The 21858-nt window shown below is 37.6% G+C and overlaps 2 protein-coding genes across 3 annotated transcripts in view; one reads left to right on the forward strand and one right to left on the reverse strand.

Moving 5' to 3' along the window:
- enpp2 (ectonucleotide pyrophosphatase/phosphodiesterase 2) overlaps positions 1–5783 on the forward strand; it is a 34632-nt gene extending 28849 nt beyond the window's left edge. For both annotated transcript variants that reach the window (XM_082150290.1, XM_082150291.1), the window contains exons 23-25: positions 1103–1235; positions 3949–4102; positions 4923–5783. In XM_082150290.1, the coding sequence (XP_082006416.1) occupies positions 1103–1235; positions 3949–4102; positions 4923–5093 (458 nt within the window). In that variant the 3' untranslated portion in view covers positions 5094–5783. The remainder of the gene's footprint in view (positions 1–1102; positions 1236–3948; positions 4103–4922) is intronic.
- Positions 5784–14501: 8718 nt separating this feature from the next.
- Positions 14502–21719, reverse strand: mal2 (mal, T cell differentiation protein 2). The gene is made up of 4 exons (XM_082150502.1): positions 21582–21719; positions 21123–21293; positions 17839–18009; positions 14502–14979 (listed from the first exon to the last, which is right to left on the reverse strand). The coding sequence occupies exons 1-4, from the start codon at positions 21699–21701 to the stop codon at positions 14908–14910; spliced, it is 534 nt and encodes a 177-aa protein (XP_082006628.1). The 5' UTR covers positions 21702–21719; the 3' UTR covers positions 14502–14907.
- Positions 21720–21858: the final 139 nt, after the last annotated feature.

Raw genomic sequence — 21858 nt, forward strand, 5'->3', positions numbered from 1 at the left:
TAGTGAAATCTCTTCTCCATTGACATCTATCTATAAAAACGGCCTCTGGTCTCCTTTCCAATTATTTTCCAACTAACAGGCTGACAGTTCGATGTGAAGTCATAAGCCTGGAAGCTCTGCTTCTGGCTCTGGAATGGTCTGAGCAGTAGGCGATGATTCTTAGGCTGACCTGGCAGTAAGATCCAGTCTTGGGACTGATATTGTGGCCAGATCCGGTGGCTGGCTCTGGCTCCATTGTTGGAGTGGGCTCTAGTGTGGGGTCTGTGGCAGGCTCAGGCTTTGGCTCTAGTTCCGTGGTGGGCACGGGCTTCATCACTGGGCCCATGGCGGGTGCGGGGCTGAAGGGTTCCTCCTCCTCTGCCGCACATACAGTGAAGGAGGATCCAATCATTGTATGTGCATACAATTTGAATTTATGAAGAGCTTGTAAAAATGAAGATTTTAAACAACTAAAGATCTGCTGCAGGGTAATGCCTGTACCAAACTGTAATGGGTAAAGACGTTCCTATGATGAGGAAAACCAGATTTGCTTGATCATTCTGTCCTTTTTAGGGTTACATCTTGTGTTGTGACTTGTGACACCATGTATTATGTGACTGTAAGGTGTAACATGAGGACTGAGTGTATTAATTTTTTGTGTCATGGTTTGAATCATTCTGAACATAGATACTGTGATGCAAGAAAAATGTCACACTTTGTCTGACACTGAAGTATTATCATATAGTAGGCTATTGTATTGTATCGTACTCATGTACAAGAAGTTAGATTTTATTATTTTTTGCTTTCATTGAAGCACAAGATGCTCTTTTTCAGATTTCCAGCAAACTTCTAGAATTCACAGTACTAAGAAATTCTGAAATATGCATTCAATTAAATATTTCACTCAAAATCATTATGCTAAAGTTTAATCTCTGTTCTGTCCTTTAAAGATACATTTCTCATCCTAACTTTTAACAATTCTCTCTCTCTCTCTCTCTCTCTCTCTCTCTCTCTCTCTCTCTCTCTCTCTCTCTCTCTCTCTCTCTCTCTCTCTCTCTCTCTCTCTCTCTCTCTCTCTCTCTCTCTCTCTCTCTCTCTCTCTCTCTCTCTCTCTCTCTCTCAGGTGTGTGGGGTTATTTCCAGAAATCACTTGTGAAACGTTATGCTAGTGAGAGAAATGGAGTGAATGTGGTCGTTGGGCCCATCTTCGACTATGACTACAATGGTCTTAGAGATTCAGCAGAGACAATAAAACAGTAAGTTGTCTTCACAGTCTTATACTTATCACATATACAGTACATTCATTAATTTTGTCACGGAACAGTGAGAGAGGACTCAAGCACAGAATGAGTTTTAAACAGTTTATTGAGATACACAGCAGGCAGGACAAGAGATGGTAGGAGAGGAGGTGAACATAATCCAACAGAAAGCAAGGAACGAAGCACAAAGACCAACTTGACTTGACTTTGACTTGACCCACACAACAGGAAACGTAGACAGGAACAACATACAACGAAATCCACAACTGGAACAATGGGAAAGAAAGCAAATGAGGCAATAAGTAGCACAACACACTCAATTACAACAACCTGGCAAAATTAGTGAGAGAGAACACAATAAATAGGGAGCAGAGATCATATGAGGAACAGGTGAGCACACTCAGAACAATGACTTAAAGAGGGCTTAAACAAGGGGGCGTGGTAACAGGAAATATGGAGGTTGGAGGAGAGCCATGTGCCCAAGGCAGCACAAAACAAACAAGGAAACATTAAACCAAGATAAGACAGACAGAACAGACAGATGAGAACCCTGACAAATTTAAGTGCACATACAGTGTATATAAAAAGTCTACACACCCCGTTAAAACAGCTGATTTTTGTTATATAAAAAATTAAATGAAGATAAATCATATCAGAACTTATGCACCTTTTTTTTTTTTGTAAATGAAGTTTTTATTGGTTTTCTTAATGCATAACAAAACATATCAAAACAAGCAATAATAATAAATAGAAAAGTAAAATAAAATAAATAAATAGAAATACAATAAAATAAATTATATAAAACAAACAAAATAATAACAAATAATAATTATAGAATTTACATTTCAATGCACAACAGTGTAGACAAGTCTCAACTCAATCATATGTCCAGTATCAGTCATCCTTCGAGGCAACCATCTGAATAAAGTTCTCCCACATCTCAACATCTATTTGATTTCCGTTCACCTTAGCTAACATTCTTTCATATGATACATTCTCAATCATAAATTCAATCCACATTTTTAATGAAGGACATTGAATATCTTTCCAAAATCGGAGTATCAATCGTATTGCCGTAATTACACCCACAGTAACAAGGGAAAACTCATTATTTTTAATCTGAGGAATCTCAGATTTATCTCCTAAAAGGCAAATCCTTGATGAAAATGGAAGGTCAAATCACAAACATTCTCCAAGATATTTCAACACAATTTCCCAAAAAGGATAAATCTTAGAACAGTGCCAAAGAACATGAATATATGTGCCAGTTTCTTGTTTACATTTCCAGCATTTATTATCATTCAAACAACCCATTCTAAAAAGTCGAACTGGCGTATAATAATACCTATGTAATACCTTATACTGGATAAATGTACCTCTTGCTTCCCTTATGTACCTTCCACTGTAGGACAAAACTCTGTTCCAGATATCCTTGTCTATGTCACTATTAATGTCTCTTTGCCAAATCAATCTCAAGTTTTCACAGTTCTTATCACCAATCCTTAAACTGAGTTGATAAAATTTTGATGATTTTTGAAGGGGTCTTGGTAGTTCACAAAATTTTTCTAAAACATTCTTGTCTTGTCCCATGGAAACCTTTGCCACCAAACAATTTCTAATCTGCAAATATTTCCAGAAATGATCCCGGCCTACCAAATTAATTTTTTCTTTTAAACTATTATAAGATAAAAGCTTATCATTACTAAATAAATCCTTTAGGGTACGTATTCCACTTCTAAACCATTGTCCCCAAAACAAGGGCTTTTTCCCTACCTTAACATAAGGGTTATTCCATATTGATGAGTAATGTTGACACATGTGAGAAATCTTACACTTTTTGTGGACTATTTTCCAAACCTCTTTGGAATGAAGCAGTATTGGGTTAGCCATATGATGTTGAAAGTCCCCTTCTGGGTTTTGTGATAAGGCCTCTAAACGTATGCACCTTTGATGTAAAAACCTATGCAGTGCCACTGAAATCCAAAGGTATACATTCCAGAAAAATAATAAAAATAAAAAAAATAACCTGCATGAGTGTGATAATTGGGTTTGTGACTGTGTTTTTCTTAGCTAAAATAGCTAATTGAATTAGCTAAGCATTAAGTTCATGTGAAACTGTACACACCTGTCTTCACCTAAAGATTTTTCTGACATCTTCTTAATTGTATGCTAATACAAGAGCCATGGACCACAAAGAGCTTATGAAGCATCAATAGGATCTCATTGTTGAAAGGTATCACTCAGGTGTGGGCTACAAAAACATTTCCAAGGCCATATATATAGTTCTTATATGATTTATCTTGGTTTCATTTTTTCCATCATAAAAATACAGCTATTTAAACAGGGGTGTGTAGACATACTGTATGCATACATTATGATTTTACTAGTTATCCCCAAAAAATGACCAGTAGTTGACTGGTCTGTGGGTCAGAGTTTATCTTGTGTAAATGACTCCACATGCAGCAGCAGCATCAGCGGTTTTTGCTCTTTCTGGCAAAAGCAATACTGTGTTGACACAGTATGTGAGTGGAAAGAATGTCTGTGCATTTGAGATGATGTGGGGTGACAAATAAAAGTATGCATATCTCCATTACCAGATTCATAATGCAACTGTTGACACAAAACTAGCATTTTACAAGCCCTAATATGTACATAATTTAATTTGATATAATCCTTCAGTCTGAGTATGTAACTCTTTCTTTGTTTACAGATATGTCAGTGGCTCTGTGCAAATCCCAACTCATTACTACATTGTTGTAACAAGTTGTCTGGATTACACACAGACTCCTGACTCCTGTGCTGGCCCTCTAAGTGCATTCTCTTTCATTCTTCCACACCGATCAGATAATGATGAAACCTGTAATGTAAGTCCTCTCCTCTCCTCTCCTCTCCTCTCCTCTCCTCTCCTCTCCTCTCCTCTCCTCTCCTCTCCTCTCCTCTCCTCTCCTCTCCTCTCCTCTCCCCTCCCCTCCTCTCCTCTCCTCTCCCCTCCCCTCCCCTCCCCTCCCCTCCCCTCCCCTTTTTACTTCTAAGCAAAGAACAAAAAATAACTTAGCTGTGAGTATATCGGTGCCTTAAATCACATTATTTTACATTAGGTGTGCACGAGTAAAAGCAACAAGCTTGTTTGTTGTTTGCAGTTTACTTAAGGGCCATCAGTGTCGGTTTCTGAATTCTACATATAGCCGTTTACACGACAACGATGTACTAAAAACGGAAAAGTTTTTCCTTTGTGTTTTTCGCATACAGACGACGTTGTCAAAACGATCCCTGTTCCCACGGATCCGCAAAAACAATTAAAAACGCTGTATTATGCATGCAAAGAAAAGTTTTTTTTTTTTTTATGAGAAGAAAAACGACATGCCTATATACTACTAACATGTAATATGCATGCAGCATGCGTGCATAAAGTCACCGTTTTCACAAATTCATGTTTTTTTAGTCTACACGTATAATGTCTACACAATACATGTAGACGTCTACACAATAACTTTATCGTTTTCAAAAACATGCACTTAGAACCCGTTTTCAAAAGTTCACTTTTTAAGTCCACCAAAACACCGTTGTCGTGTAAATTAATGGGCAAAGTTTTTAGTTAAAACGGTGTCGTGTAAATGGCCCCTCACCGTTTTCAACTAAAAACTAAGGAGTCTAACAGCATTAAACACACTTTTTGTCATCCAGAGTTCAGAAGACGACTCAAAGTGGGTGGAGGAACTAATGAAGACACACACAGCGCGCCTACGGGACGTGGAGTTACTCACAGGACTAGACTTTTATCGTCGCACCAGCAGGACCTATGAGGAGATTCTCTCTCTAAAAGTGTACTTACACACATACGAGAGTGAGATATAAACCACTGCATCCCTGCATTAGCATTCCCTACATCTTAACTGTCAGAATGCAGAAGTAAGGTGTATATTTTTATAGAATCTATCATATTTATTTTTGGTTGCACTTTATTTTAAGGTGTCCGTGTTGTAGTATAGTTATACATTTAAGTACTGAGTAGTAATAATAAGCTACATGTACTATAGGGTTAGGAATGGGGTTGGTTTAGGGTTAGTTGCATGTAGTTATGCACAATTTATTGTAATTACTATAGTAACTACATGTAACAAGGACACTGTAAAATAAAGTGTTACCTATTTTTTTATTGCTAGTCCTTAAGTGTGTTTTTACATTCTCCCACTTTTTGACTGTAAATTATAACCATTACATTTTTTTTTTTTTTTATGAATTTTGTAATACTGTATTTAATGTGTTGACTGGTGATGTTTATGTGCTCAAAGTAACCCTTTTTTTTTTATGTCGTACAAATTGTTCAGTTTTAACATTTTCAAAATGTTTTGTTTCAGGCCATTAAAGATTTTAGGCCATTAACATGCTCGTTTTAAAGAGAATAGCTCCGACTGGTGGTTATATGGCAGTTTGCAGGTTATTGTCCAACAAGAGATTATTTCTTGTACAGTATATGTTACTTTTGTTGTTCACAATGTTTTATTTTATAAATCATCAATAAACATACAGCAGACTTGTGTTAAATGTTTGTCTCTTTCAACCAGAGTTCATTACATTCGAACTTATTTTGGTACATTAAAATAATGAAGGCAGGCAGGACTTGAGTCTTTAGAATCCTCTTGAATAAACACAGGCAGAAAGTACAAGAATCCAATGCAGGGGCTGAAGAGGATACAGATCCACAGTAGACTTGATAAAGGCAACAATGAATCAATAAATCTTTAAATGGAAAAAAAGTAGAAATACTGTATAAACAAGTCAAAAGAGTTTTTCAAATAAATCCAGGCATGGGCCACAAGAGAACAGGCAATTCCCAGGATGTTTATCTTAACAAAGGAACACCAAGACTGAAAAAGTTACAAACAAATTAAATTAGATAAATCCAGGGGCTTAGCCAACAGACGGGCCTGATGGGTATAGGCCTCACTATGACGAGGCCCCAGTTATTGTACAAATATTATATTTATTAAAGTATTTTTGTTTCATTTGTTTTAATATAATTACAAACATTATTATAACATCTCAAATCCTAAAATAAATGAAATGTGTTTTAGTATAATGCGTGAGTTTGATTGACATCTTTATCCAGGCAGTCTCAAGCAATTTCGGACCTGTGAGATTGTGTATTTAGATACAATGGTTGAATCCGAAATCACCCCCTATACCTTCAAATAGGGCGTTATTTGAGGGGACCGCCATTTGTAAAACTTGCCTAATAATTCTGCACACCTGAATATAAGGCGTTTTTCATTTCCAGCCTTCATGAACAATTATATATCACTTATAAATTATTAAATACAAAATTAATAGTAGTAATTAAGACTAATGGTTTGGAATTGGCAAAATGTGGCTGGGAATAAAATATGATCAGAAAATCAACATGCCTAATAATTCTGCACACACTGTATTTGTAATGGTAATCGGAACGGAAGGGCGGTTTTTGTCCCGCGACTACAGCGTCTCACGGTTACCCAGTTGCCCTGCTGCTACAGCCGGAACCGGACAATGTACAGAGTTCACTAAGCTAATCGCATCCAAAGCAGTATCTAAAGCCCATGCATTCTTACTATCCTCGATTAAAGTTTGTAAATGTTAAACTAAAGAAAAAGGGGATGGTGAGGACAGGAACAACACTAAACAATACACAGTGACACCCACATAACTGGTGTTAAAATTTGTGCAAAACAGATCATGTGTTATAATGTTAGTATGAACTTAGTTACATGACTCACCGCGTTTGTTTACTGATCCTACTCACTACAGTTGTTTGATGGACTCGTAAAAGACGGCAAGCACGGATGGCAGGTTAACAGGCTAGCGAAATAACGATTTAGATAAAAGCTAGCGATGTCAGATTAATGTGATAGGCAATATTAGACAATATCTGTTATATGGTAATATAAGTTTATAACACCACAAATCTATGCTCAGGTTAGTAAATGGACTGAAATCCATCTTAGGTGGAGCACACAGACTGAAGTTTTAGAGATCCGACTAAAACATCGGCATTAGTCAATGTATAGGCTACTTAGACTGTAGAGGCTAATAATGGGTTTTCTGTTTAGAATAACAGAATGTTGTTAGACCAATCTGAATAGGGTGAGCTTGGTTAGCTTGGTTCTATGGTAATGGTCGTGGCCTCTGGTTAGATATAATCTTACCTTAATTAAGTGTGTTCAGTAGCCTGGGAAAACCCAGACAACTTCCGGCAAATTTAGATTTGCTCTGCAAGTAGTCTGGCAAAGAGCTCATTCAAGCCTATTTCTAATCCGTCGAAATCGCGGCACCAATCAGAAACGTTGAGGCGGGCTTTACACAATGATGATCGCTCTGATTGGTTTTAGGTCTATCCAATTGCGCCCAGAGGCATTTGAGCGACGTCCGTTGGTGAAGCGCATCAACTTTTAAATGCATTATTATATCCAAATTGCAAACACATGAGGACAGTCTCCATGAAAGATCCACTGGCAGATGAACGTGCTACTACATTTCTCTCCGAAACGGTAGGAAATTAAATTAGATTTAATAGAGGATTTTAACTATGACAAGATGATTGACAGGGCAGTTTACGTGACAGGATGCACGCCGCACGCGACAGATCCGTCCGATAAAGATGACGAAGTAGTATGTCCCAAAGCTTGCCTACTTTTTTGCTACACATTCCAAAGTAAATACCTTTTCTTCACAAAAAGACTACATACTTTTATGGCGTAGTGTAACTTAGGCGAATTGGGACGCAGCATATGGCTTTACACGATGACGTTGGTTGGTTTTAGGTCTATCCAATTGCGCCCAGAGGAATTTGAGCGACGTCCGTTGGAAATGAGTTATTAATGAAGCTTTGCCAGACCATAACTCAGTTACTACTGAGAATGGTCTGGTTTTAACCAGGCTATGTGTTCAGATCTATGGGGACTAAATAATATATTCTAGAATGAGCACAGCCGAGTGGAGTACGGCCGATATTAGTTAATCACCTCTGTCTAATGACAGAGACTGATGAGCTTGTGATTATGAGATTGTATACCCTGCCGGTGCGAGACTCAAAGTGTTATAGGAATCCGGATGAACAGGTGTAATTTCAATAAAGAGTTAAATAGAATAATCAAACATTCACCAAAATTGAATGATTAACAAACATCAATTAAACCTATTTAATTTTTTGAGTTAAATGAAACAAAGAAGTAATTAAATTAATTTGCCACCCTGAAAAGACAATAACACGCAGTAAACCTTCACCTGCTTATCGGAAACTGTCGTCGTATATATTTACATTATATATATATATATAATGTAGGGCACATCATTTGTTCTTGGAAATAGTAATGTTCCTGATGCCTTTATCAAAACTAACTTACAGAAGTCTTACCACAGGAACAATAACCCTGGAGCACTTCGCTGAAAGGTACATTAAATGTCTTACAACTCAATCCTTGACCAATTTGATTATTAATATGTATTATGTGTTACACCTCCTTGAACTCCCTGGAGCCAGGCCCGGGGTTGGGGCTCGCATGCGAGCGCCTGGTGGCCGGGCCTCCCCCCATGGGGCCCAGCACGAAGGAGTGACGTGGGGCCACCCTCCCGTGGGCTCACCAACTGCAGGAGGGACCGTAAGGGGCCGGTGCATAGTGGATCGTGTGGCAGTCGAAGGCGAGGGCCCCGAGGACCCGATCTCTGGACACGGAAACTGGCTTTAGGGACGTGGAACGTTACCTCGCTGGGAGGTGACGGAGCCTGAGCTTGTGCGGGAGGTTGAGAGATACCGACTAGAGATAGTCGGGCTCACCTCCACGCACAGCTTGGGCTCTGGAACCACACTCCTTGAGAGAGGCTGGACTCTCTACCACTCTGGAGTTGCCCATGGTGAGAGAGCTGGTGTGGGTTTTCTTATAGCCCCCCAGCTCAGCCGCCATGTGTTTGAGTTCACCCCGGTGAACAAGAGGGTCGCTTCCCTGTGCCTTCGGGTCGGCTACAGTATCCAGCCCTCTTGGAGTCTCTAGGAGGGGTGCTGGAAAGTGCTCCGACTGGGGACTCTGTCGTTCTACAGGGGACTTCAACGCCCACGTGGTGACACCTGTGGGCGTGATTGGGAGGAAGAAGGAGTCCTATCAGGCCTAGCTGACTCCTGAGGCAACTGATGGGTACTGGCAGGCCAAGCGGATTGCAGCCCAAGCGGATTGCAGCCCGGGTGGTTATGGGAATCTCTGGCTCGGCAGGCATGGCGTGAACAATCTCTGGCTCGACAGGCTTGGTGAGAACAGTATCTGGCTCGGCAGGCATGGCGTGAACAGTCTCTGGCTCGGAAAAAATTTTTTGAGCACCACATCATTAAAGTTCACCAAGTAACAGAGTTGACAAATCTTCTACATAATCCTCTATGGCGCGATTGCCTTGACACAGGCGCAAGAGGCAAACTGCTGGGTTCATTGTTAAGGTCAAGTATTCTGTAATGGTCCACTGAAGGCAAGTTTGTAGAGAACCCAACTGCAGTTTATTAACCAAACGTGATCAAACATAATGACATGGACATGGACATGGACATGGACATAACACTTACCAACAGAGGTTACAGGAAACAATACTTGACAAGGAACAAGGCAAACATGAGGGTTTAAATACACAAGGACTAATGACAAGACAAGGGACACCTGTGAACAATAAAACAATAAAACAATGACAACATGACAACACAGAAAACATGGCTGGATCACATGATTAGAACAGGGGATTACATGACAGATATGAAACAGGAACATGAAACAAAACCAAATCATGACAAAAAAAGAGATCTCCCATGTTTCTTACAGCCTTGTGTCTACTTTTATTTCTCCTTAGAAATTTTAGGAGAAGCATCTGAGACACCCGTTGATACTAAAATGTGAGATATTTGAGAATCACTACTAAGCATCCTAAGCTTAGGAAAAGCAACCACTGAGCCATACATTTTTCCTCTAAGAAAGGCTACTGGCTTAATCTAAGCCTTGTCTGTGAAACCAGGTAGGAATTTATTACTCATACATTTTTAAAGGGATGGTTCGGAGTAAATGGCTCGATGTAATGGTGCAAAGGACCCTAGGTTGATTTTACTCCGAACCGATTTTACTTTACATGTCAAAACCTCTCCAGGGCCCCAAAAAACAGAGGTTTAAGTGGTCAGGCTTTCGGGAAGTTAAAACCATCGGCTCCTATTCTTAATACTCCTGGTCTGACCTGTCAGTTTGTAGTCCTAGAGAGCTGGTCCCCTCCTGATGTCTTTTTGAAGCTTCTTTTTGTCTTTTGAACTTCCCAATAAATGTTACTCTTGAGGGTTTCTTTTCTTTTCTTTTTTTTTTCTTCTTTTTTTTCCTTTTTATTTTTATTTTTATTTTTTTTGGAGTGCTGGGACAGGAGAGCTCTTGGTTGCCTGTTTTATTTTTTTATTTTTCTGTTCATAAATTTCCTTGTTTCCCCTCCCTGACCCTAGACTGGGGAGGCCTGTGACATGACAAGACTTAACTCTTTGTGGGAATCATAAACCGCTGTCTCTTTTAAATAGAGAAGTTCAATTTAATGTTAGCCTCCCATTTGGCCTTTTTTATGACTAAACTGGTGCACAGTGATCATACTGGTTATGTATATAGCTAATAATGTACGCTGTTTATTCACGCTGCTGGAAATTGGTTCACCATGTGCTACATTGTCTTTAGATGTTGAAAAAGCCATTGACAGGCTGAAGAAACAATACCTCTGGACAGTACTGGAATACTTTGGGCAAGGTATAGATTATATTAACATGATCAGAGTTTTACAATTCAATTTCTTCCCAAACTGCTGTTATTACAATACAATACAATGGTTCACTTTTGGGTTTATTCACTTACATTCAATGCAGTTATTTTGGTAAATTGTAAATCTAATTAAATTTTAACGACTACAAAATACAATAACAGTAAGAATTGTTGTATAAAATACATCTTTTGAAACACGACCATATTTTCTTAAGATTCAACAGATACAGACCCAACTACCACCAACAATTTGATTAAATTGTTAAGACACTTGCATAACATTACATAACAACCTCTGTTTAAACACTGTGATGAGTATACTACCTGAATATATTTATAGTTTTAAAAAGCATACAAATGTATAAACTACACTTTTTTCCTGGAGTTTCCTGTGTTTGTTCAATATTATTGTCCTGCCAAAAAACAATTCTTAGGTCACCCAAATTTTGCTATGTTAGAATAATTTAGACAGCATGACAGATAACCCTTTGCAGTCATGATTTCCAATCAAGCAAGCCGACATTACACTGTCAGGGTCAAAGGTTTTACTGGTGTGGGAAATTACAGACTTTTTAAACATATGAAGGTTTAAAAACTTAACTTGCATTTTGCGATGACTTTAACAGTATTTTGTGGGTACTGATAGTATCTACACTGAGCTTGCTCTAAAAAAAAACATTTAAATGAAGGAACCAGGCAGTTGCATTTTAGTTTTTATAATTCATGAAAAGGATGCCCTCTGGTGGCAACATTTCACCAAAACAGAAAATTCCACAGGCTATTACAAAAAAATGTATGGTTTATAAAAGCTATTATAAAATTTAACATGAGTTATGTAAACAAAACAAAACAAAAACAAAAAAAGTTATATTAAATATATATACAGTTGCATCTAACTTAAGCACATTTGTCATAAAAATAGCTGTTGTTACAGTAATGGCTACCCTAGTGAAAAAAAAAACAACCTTTATACCAAAATATATTTCAAATACATTTATTTCATACTACAAATCCATTAAAATATTTACTGGCATATCGCTTGACACTTACTGACATAAATGTTATATTTATGTAATTTATTAACTTTATTTGGAGTTCTTTATTGCACAATGCACATTTCTTAATATTAAGCCTAAAATGTATTTAATATCACTATTAGTAAGGATAGTATGATCTCTGTATAATATCAGACTTTAATATTTTTTTTACTCTCTTAGAAGAAAACAAACACAACTAGGATATGTACAGAAAACTTTTAAGATGCCTAGATTAAACCTCTTATTAAAAAACTGCAACTTGATTCTAGAGATCTCAGATCCACCTTTTCTGTCAAAGAAACTAGAAAAGGCAGTATCCTCACAACTATGTTCCTTTTTAGAAAGAAATGGTATCTTCGAGGAATTCCTATCAGACCGTATCATAGTACTGAGACAGCTCTCATTATAGTCACAAATGATTTGCTCTTATCATCCGATCGTAGCTGCATCTCTCTATTAGTGTTACTCGATCTTAGTGCTGCATTTGATACTATCGACCACAACATTGAATAGACTCAAAAATGATGTTGGCATTAGTGGAATAGCATTGGCATGATTCACAAAATTAACGGAATACATAGCTGATACTGTGTAAAAAAATTGGATGACTAGTAATTTACTATTACTTAATTCTAAAAAAAAAAACTAAAAAAAAAACGAGTTTCTAATTGTTGGACAAAAAACCTCTGCAAAAACCTAGAAAACTGTCTAACACTTGATGGCTGCTCTGTCATGTCTTCGTCGTCAGTTAGGAACCTGGGTGTGCTCTTTGATACCAATCTTTATGCACATGCCGGTGACACTTTAGAATATACTGTTCCTTCATTGATAAATAATACAGGAACAAATGAGTAACGCACTATTAACATTCTAGTAACTACTATTAACTAACAAGAAACTCTGATTAACAATTTAATAAGTTACAGCGCTCAGACGAATGTGGTAGTTCACTATTAGCAATGTTACCTTTTATTATAAATAATATATAATAATTATATACCTATGAAAGGTATAAAAAAAAGAGTAGTTACTGATTAGCTAATAGTGAACTACCACATTCAACTGATCGCTAACAAACTAATTGGTTAAGCAGAGTTTCTTGTTGTTAGTAGAATGTTAATAGTGTGTAACTCATTTGTTCCTGTGTAGTTATTAATTAATGAAGGAACAGTATTCTAAAATGTTACCCACATGCCTATAGACTTAACACACGTAATACGCATTGGCATGCCTTCACCATTTTCACAGATTCACGTTTTAGAAGTTTACACAGAGATGATTAACGGCATTGTTTTCAAAACTCGTTTTCAAAAAACCTACTTCATAGTTTACATTCTCAGGTCACCAAAACACTGTTGTCGTGTAAATGAACGGTCAGAACACATTAAACGTTTTCTATTTTCAATTGAAAACGGTGTCGTGTAAGTGGCCCCTAAGTTAATAACTAAGGATTTTTACAAAGGAAATGAATCAATCAAAAACTTACTAAGCTGGACAATGATTTTCTTCTAGGAGATGCTGTACAACCACAACAATCACTGTAAAGCTGATTTGAAACAATCGGTTTTGTAAATAAAAAGTGCTATATACAACCCTTTCCAAAAAATTTGAAAATCATGGAAAAGTTTATTTATTTCCATAATTTCATTCAAAACGTTAAACTTCCATAGATTATAGATTCAGGGGCCACAACTTAAACGATTTCAAGCATTTAGTTGTTTATTTGTACATAATTTGGGCTTCCAGCTCATAAAACCCACGAAAACAGGATTTCAAAAGATTTGAATATTACATGAAATCACACAGTAATAACACAGTGATACCATGGTCATTGAACCAGGTTTTGGTTCTTTTGGCAGTGTGGGCAGGTGCAAATCCTGCTGGAAAATGAAGTGTGTTACACAATCACTGTGTAATTACTGTGTGATTTCATGTAATATTCTAATTTTTTGAAATCCTGTTTTCGTGGGTTTTATGAGCTGGAAGCCCAAATTATGTACAAATAAACAACTAAATACTTGAAATCGTTTAAGTTGTGGGCCCTGAATCTATAATCTATGGAAGTTTAACGTTTTGAATGGAATTATGGAAATAAATAAACTTTTCCATGATATAAAAAATTTTGGAAAGGGTCTGTAAATGAAGGTGAGTTGACATGACTTGACTATTTAAAGTGTCCCTAAAGTATACTTGCAATAGTTTCACTTTAGCACAATCAAATATACTTATATCAAGTATCTTCAGTTGGTCCTCAGCACTCTTTCTGGATAACTAAAGTGCATTAAGTACAAAATTATTTGTTTCTGATTTAGAAGACTTTAAGTATACCCATTTAGTATACCAAAAGTACAATTGCAGGGTATTTATATTAAATATATAAATATGTAAATGTATTTGTTGTATACTTAGCATAAAATAAATGCATTTCAAAAACATAAATTTTCAGTATATTTATTTTTCACTAGGGTAATACAGGTGAAAAAGGATTTACAATTTGTTTTTGGGACTGATAATATATCTAGAAATATTACCAATAAGGTAAAATCAAAATCTAGCACTGACTGGTGAAATATTGTACCTCTCTGAGCACCTGTGAAGTTTAAGGATAACATCTTAAAACAAGTACAATTTAAATATGATCTTTTTGGCCAAATCACCAAGAAATTTAAATATTTTACAGCTTTTAAAATGACTCTTTACTTTTATGTGAATAAAGAACTTGGAAACATTGTGGTAAACCAGTGGTACCATTATCACCTTGTGTAATGTCCATAATAGTGCAGTTGACATTTGAAGACATCCGTGTTATGAATGGGTCACATATGCTCCACTTTTTGTGTGCTATTTTCTCCATCTCCTGAAGCCCATGAACATACTGCAGCCATAACACAAAGTCACTATAAAGGCAAATATCTGTGGAGAGAGAAATAACAGAATTATTTACATACTGTAAGTGTTTAGAATTTTAATAGTTTGAAAGTAAATGCAAACATGGCTCTCATAAATATTACGATTTTGTTTCTGCTTTAGAATGTGAATGGTGAAGGTTGCATATATAATTATATAATTATATATTCCTTATTGAACACTGTTCAAACTCAAACAGATAGAGTATCAAATGTTATTTTGGCACAAAGTAGAGCTTAACTAAGTGACGAATGACGAAAGGCATTGACGAAAGACATTGATGCCACTGACTGGCCCTCACGTTCCCCAGACCTAAATCCAATTGAGAACCTCTGGGACATTATGTATCGGAGCATCCGAAGCTGCCAAGTAGCACACCAGAGTGTCCAGGAGCTCACAGATGCCCTGATCCAGGTCTGGGAGGAGATCCCCCAGGACACCACCCGTCATCTCATCAGGAGCATGCCCAGACGCTGTTGTGAGTTTATACAGGCACATGGGGGCCATACACACTACTGACTTACAGGCTGATCCAACTTGCATGAAGTTAATTACAGCAACTCATGATGTAAGTTCAGTGTTTAACATTGATTTTTTGTATGATTTTTAATCCAGTGAGTTGATGATTTGGTTTCCAATGACTGTTGTCACATAATTTTGTTCTTAACAAATTACAGAATGATAAATAAAGATTTTCGAATTGAATATTTCATTCATTCAGATCCAATGTGTAATTTAAGGGTTCCCTTCAATGTTTAATTTTTTTTTTTAGCAGGTATAAGTAGCCACTGGTAAGTAAAGTTGTAAACACTGTGACTCAGTGGTGTGTCCAAATCATTACTCTGCATAAGTATCCTTACCAGTCCAAAACAGCAACTCCTCGAGCAGGTAAAGGAATATGGAGCATGGAGAGGTGGATCTTAAAATCAGCCATTTTATTATTAAAGAGATAGTTCACCCAAAGAATATGGGTAAACAAACAGTTGACAGTAGCCAATGATAGTTTTTTTTTAGTGTTTTATTTTTTATTTTTTATACATACTATTGAAGTCAATAGCTACTGTCAACTGTTTGGTTACCCATATTCTTCAAAATCTCTTCTTCTGGGTTTAGCAGAAGAAAGAAAAACATAGAGGAACAACTTGAAGGTGAGTAAATGATGACAGAATTTTCATTTTCGGGTGAACTCTCCCTTTAATAAAAAAAAAAAAAAAGGCAAAACAAAGAAGAATATCCAAAACCATTGCCCATAGCAAAACATAACAGCTTTGCAAAAACAAAGACAATACTGGACCGTGAGTAGAACTAAACATAAGATTACAAACTGGATTATCACTTTTTAAAGCACTGTGTACCCCTTTAGTGTAACTTTTTGACATGCAGGCTTTTTTTTTTTTTTTTTTTTTTTTCTTGTCTTGTCTTGTCAAAGGGAGAAAACATTTTATGTAAATTATGCAGTATTGTTTAATGGGAACATATAATCCCCAAACTGTAGAAATGATTCAGATTCAAATGCTGTCACAATATATTTCAAAAAGTACATGTACCAAACAATTGGTTTGTGTTAGGAACAGTACCAAAGCGATCACCATCTGCCGTAAAGATCCTCATCCTGTGCATACATTCAACAATTGCTGCTAGAAAAAATGTTACATCAGCTTTGACTGTAAAATGGTATCAACTTTCGTCTGTCTCGTGATTGATTGCGTCATGCTAAGGTTCGGGTGTATATCGTATGACTTCAGAAGACTTGGTATGCAACATCAGTTGTTTGTAATACTTTTATCCTATTTTTGGTCCGTTTTTGCTATAAATATGTCAGTTGTCAGTTTGTTTTGATTTCTGTTCTTGTCAGTGAATCTGTTAATTAGTTCAGTTCTGTCTAGTTCAGTCCCCCTGCCTGTTTGTTTCCATGGTAACTGATTTGATTTTACTTTCAGTTCAGGTGTCTTGTAAATATGCTCCTCAGTTGCTGTCTAATTAAGCCATGTGTTTCTATCAGTTATTTGTCCATTCTACGTTCCATGTTCGTGGTTGTTCTGTTCATGTTCCTGTTTTGTGAAGTTTTGAGTTTGTTTTTGAATAAAGCTGCTGCACTTAAATCCTGTTTCATCTCTGCTGCATCCACGTTATAACAAAATACTTGACAATACAAATTAATGTACTTTTATTTGCCTGTTATGTGTTTTATCAGAATCAGAATCAGAATGAGCTTTATTCGCCAAGTGTGCACAAACACACAAGGAATTTTTTGTGGTTTTTACAGGAGCTCTTGGTACATACATACATATATGACATTAGAACAGGCATTTAAATGAGAACATAAATAAATAGAATAAACAATAATAATAGGTCTAGTATACATCTGAAACAGAAGACTTATGTACAGATTTGTGCATTGTGTGTACAGCTCTATAAATAAAATTTGTATATTTACACAAAAAAAACCTCTAGCTTCTCTCTCAAGTACTGAATGAATTATACAGCAGGTGTTAATTGCTGTTTTAGCTGTTTAAGCTGGAGATAGCATGGGGGAAAAAACTGTTTTTGTGCCTAGATGTTCTAGTGCGCAAAGATCTGTAACGTCTGCCTGACGGCAGAAGTGCAAACAGGTTTTGGCCGGGGTGGGAGGGGTCTGTGATGATGTTCCCTGCCCGTTTCTATTGTTATTATATTATATTGTTGAGAAATGGTTAAGGTTAAGGGTAGGGGTTGGATAATTTTGAAATATCTAAAGAATTGAATGTGTCTTGATCTGACGCATATGGTAACTGAAAGCAATGGTGCAACCTGCTCATCAAAAAATTATGCTAAAGAGGTACAATGAAAAAGCAAGGGAAAATAAAGGTAGTGTTAACAACTCACCGCGGCAGCAACATTAATGCTGTATTCCCGATAGTCCAGAAATGTCATTATATTGCCACGGGGTCTGCGTATACAGGTGCTGTTTACATATGTACCCGCAGATGAAACTGTAGCCTCCAGCAAGAATGCACCAAAATAAAACAGCAAAGCGATGAAATGGTAGAACATATCCTGTGAATGGAAGACAATTTAAAATGCTTATGATGTGTACAGATCACCAGATCAAAAGACTGCATTTCAGAGAATCCTGTCAGATTAATAATTACTTAGTTATAATAACTTAAAATAGCTTTTTAAAATCAGTTTTAAATGTATTCACAGACTAAATTGAGCAACATAATTATATATACATCACTGCACTATTATTAACCTCTATCTATTAACTATTATTATCCTCTAACCTCTATTATTACTATGGTTTATGTAAGTTGTCACATTTGGTTTTGGACCTTGAATCACTTAGGTGTTCATGCCTTTTACTTTGTAATTGTCATAACAATATGTTCCTAGTTTTGTCATGTTCCTGGCTATGTCATGTGATTCCCCTGTTCCTATGTATTATGTTGTTATTGGTTTATTCTAGTCATTTGTTTAGTCATAGTCATTGCGATTAATCGTGCAGCCCTAGTTATGTTTGATCATTGGGTCATTGTTTGAATTCTCTAAGGTAGGGCGACCACCTGGTTATTGCTCTGTTCATCATCACATCTGTAGTAAATGTGATTTTGAGGGACATTGCAGGACACGTGTGGAGAGATAAATGTACTACTATTGTACTATAACTAAGGCTTCCTGGAGGAAAGATTTATTGGCCCCCACTGGAAAGAAGCTGTTCTTTAACCTGGTTGTTCTGGTTCTGATGCTGCACAGCCTCCTGCCTGAGGGGAGAGGGACAAAAAGTCGATTGGCAGGGTGGGGTGCTATACATCCCAAGCTCCAACAGCCATGGAGCTTGGTTCACCACGAACCTTCTTAGCTAATGGACCAGGCTCGGGATGGACGAGACTGAACACTAGTGTAATGGATCCACGGTTGAGGTCAGGTCGAGCAGCAATCAAGTCCAAGTCCAGTGGTTCCAATTCTAGGTTCGGTAGTTCCTGAGATCATACCTCTGTCCACAGTACTTCCTGTAATGACCACCGCTATGCTGTGTGTGTATGGGGCTCACTCCTTCCGAGGCGGTGGCGACGGCTACAGCTTTTTCTGAGTCATCTACCTGGGCCGTACAAGGACTGTCTATGTCCCATGTCACGACCACAAAGTCCTTTCACAGACTTTCAGGAGGACTGCCCTGGCCTTTGTTCCACCATGGCCCCCTGAGTCCACAAGGTAATATGTACTGCTTTGGTGAAAATCACAACCACCAGCTCCACTCTGGTGGTACCTATCCCTGCTGGATCCACCGTGGCCACCAGATCCTACATAGTGTAGTCATCTGCCGGATGTTTCATGCATGCTATTGATCCATGATCCAGGCCAGCCTTTTGCTCACATCCCTGGTCTGCCCATTCTCCATGATCCAAGCCATGGTCCACGCCCTCTTCCTCTTCACGGGCCTGGCCCTCCATCCCTCCCCCTGGACCTCCTCCAATCCACCACCCTCCTGGACTGTTCTGTGTTTTTTTTGTGTGGGTGTTTCGCCAGGGCGTTCACCAATGACAATAATGACGTGTGTTTTGTGTTTATTATGACACCAATTCTGCTAATACTCACAAATTCCCGTTTTTATAACAGCAAATCTCGCTGAACAGTCTGCGCAGCACCGCATGAAGTCGAACATACCTATTAGTTTATTCTAGTCATGTTCTCTTTTCTGTTTGGTCATTGGCTGATTACTCTCAGGTGTTATGTGATAAATCCATGTGTATTTATGGCTCTCATGTTACTTTGTTTCTTGTCTAGCTTTGTTTTTGTAATCCCTCTGTCTGTGAGTTTGTCAAGTTTGTTAATGCCAAGTTTGCTAATGTTTATGTCATGGTTTATTTTTGTTAGTTTGGTTTGTTTAATTTAATAAACTGCACAGTGGTTCCACATTCAACTCGCCTTCAGTGAACTAATTGTTACATAAGTGTGGTAGACCATGAACATTAATCATGGTTATAGAGTAGACATTACTCAGCACTGGAGTTGAGGCCATGGCCAATTGAAAACTGGCACAATGCTTATTCTTTGACACCTAAGTCTTGCTATTAGATTAATCTGAGCCAAATGCCTATTCTACAGCTTGCAAAGCAGGACTATATTTAAACTTCTTTTATTTCTTCTTTTTCTTCTTCCTCCTCATCCTTGTTTCTGGGGGCCATCTTAAAACACTAAATGTAAGATTAGAGTTTGAAAATCTCCCACTTTTTCACTTTTCAAAATTTAACTGACATTGTACTTGTACATTGAGATTGTACAATGGTACTTGTTTGAACTGTGATTTTTATTTTCTTGCCATTTGTCTTTCTCACATTTAATGAAATTAAACATAATGTATGTTGATTTTTGAGCACAACAAAGAAAAAACATTATAATGTGTGGACACTGGCAAAGGGGGTCTAATTTGATGTTTTATTCCAGGCCGTTCTCATCCCAAGGCGTCATATACTGACGCTTTCGACATTTCGTCTACATCGAACGCACATGGCACCCTTTAGCGTCAATATGAGACGCAGCTAGATATGGGCCAGAAGGCGCCTCCTAGCGGTCTAACCCTAACCCTACCCCAGACCTAAACCTACCCATAACCGAACAAAGCTCTGTGCGTGTCATATTGACGCTAAAGGGTGCCATGTGCATTCGATGTAGACGAAATGTCAAAAGCGACAGTATATGACGCCCTAGGATGAGAATGCGTTGTTTATTCACAGGTATTTCTTGTTACTGCAACTTACCAAAAAAAAAAAAAAAAGTTAAAAAAAGATAATTGGGGCAAATTTGTTAGTTGTGGTGAACCCAGAAATCAGGATCAAATCATTATTTTAATGTAGTGTAATAACTATGTAATAACAAAAAATTCTGATATGTTTTTAAAGTGACCTTTATATTACACAAATAAAGATGTAGTTTTATTAAAAGTGAATTCCTTGCATTTAAAATAACCTGAAAAATGACCTTAAATCTTGCAAGTACTATTTCCTGCTCTACCAACCCAGTGACCTTGAGGCAGGTGCTTAACCCAAACTCTACTCGGAGGATTGTCCTGGAAATTTGTGTACAATAATCTACACTAAAGTGTCAACTCCATGTATGTGTTAGAGCTAGTCTGAGCACTGTGCATTTGTATAGAAATACACACTCACCATGAAATTCCAGTCAGTGTTAATCTTGTCAGCCAGGCCCAGCAGAAACAGGGCGAGGTATAAAGATGAACAGATGAACATGGTTACTGATACAAACATCACCCATCCCTGCAACAATGGCACGGACACATTCGTCGATGCTACTAATATCCACACCAATCCTCCAAACACCTAGTGTTTGAAAAAAAAGAAGAAGACATTTCTGAATTCAGAGGCCTCAAAGATTTTGCATAATTGCATAATTGTGTACAGACATAATTAATGTAGTATTACTGTATTCTCTCTCAGACTATCAAGTATAAATAATCATAACAGCCATATTATTATGACTTCCATTTTTTGCCCATGTTTTAGTTATCAAGGTGTGTATTGCCATAATACTACAAGGGACACACCTTTGTGGAGTTACAGAAGTTTAACCCAGTAAGTCTTGAAATAGCTACAAACAACAACACTTACAATTTCCAAACATATCAGGGCCCCGGAATACGTCCTCAGTATTTCCACTCCAAGGGGTAGAGAAATAGTCGGTGCTGGGAAGGAGGTAGTGGCTGGGTTCGGTGTTTCCGCCATCCTCATTCAGCTCGACAAGCACAGGTTGAACAAAAGACTAATCCATAGGAGAATTCTGCTGGAGTCATGTATCAGGAACAGGTCTGACAGGTGTGTGGCCACTCCCATTTTGTTCGGTCCTTTCTCACTCCCACAGTTCAGCCAAATCCCTGGGACTGAGGGC

This window comes from Leuciscus leuciscus (genome assembly GCF_965113295.1).
Source record: "Leuciscus leuciscus genome assembly, chromosome: 20".
In the NCBI taxonomy this organism is placed as follows: Eukaryota; Metazoa; Chordata; class Actinopteri; order Cypriniformes; family Leuciscidae; genus Leuciscus; species Leuciscus leuciscus.

Excerpts from the sequence above, each read along its gene's own strand:
- mal2 (XM_082150502.1), bottom strand. The coding sequence starts at position 21,701 with ATGAGGATGGCGGAAACACCGAACCCAGCCACTACCTCCTTCCCAGCA. Across the intron at positions 21,294-21,581 it reads CCCTGATATGTTTGGAAATT|GTGTTTGGAGGATTGGTGTG; the intron begins GTAAGTGTTGTT and ends TTCAAACACTAG. Across the intron at positions 18,010-21,122 it reads ACACTGACTGGAATTTCATG|GATATGTTCTACCATTTCAT; the intron begins GTGAGTGTGTAT and ends TTCCATTCACAG.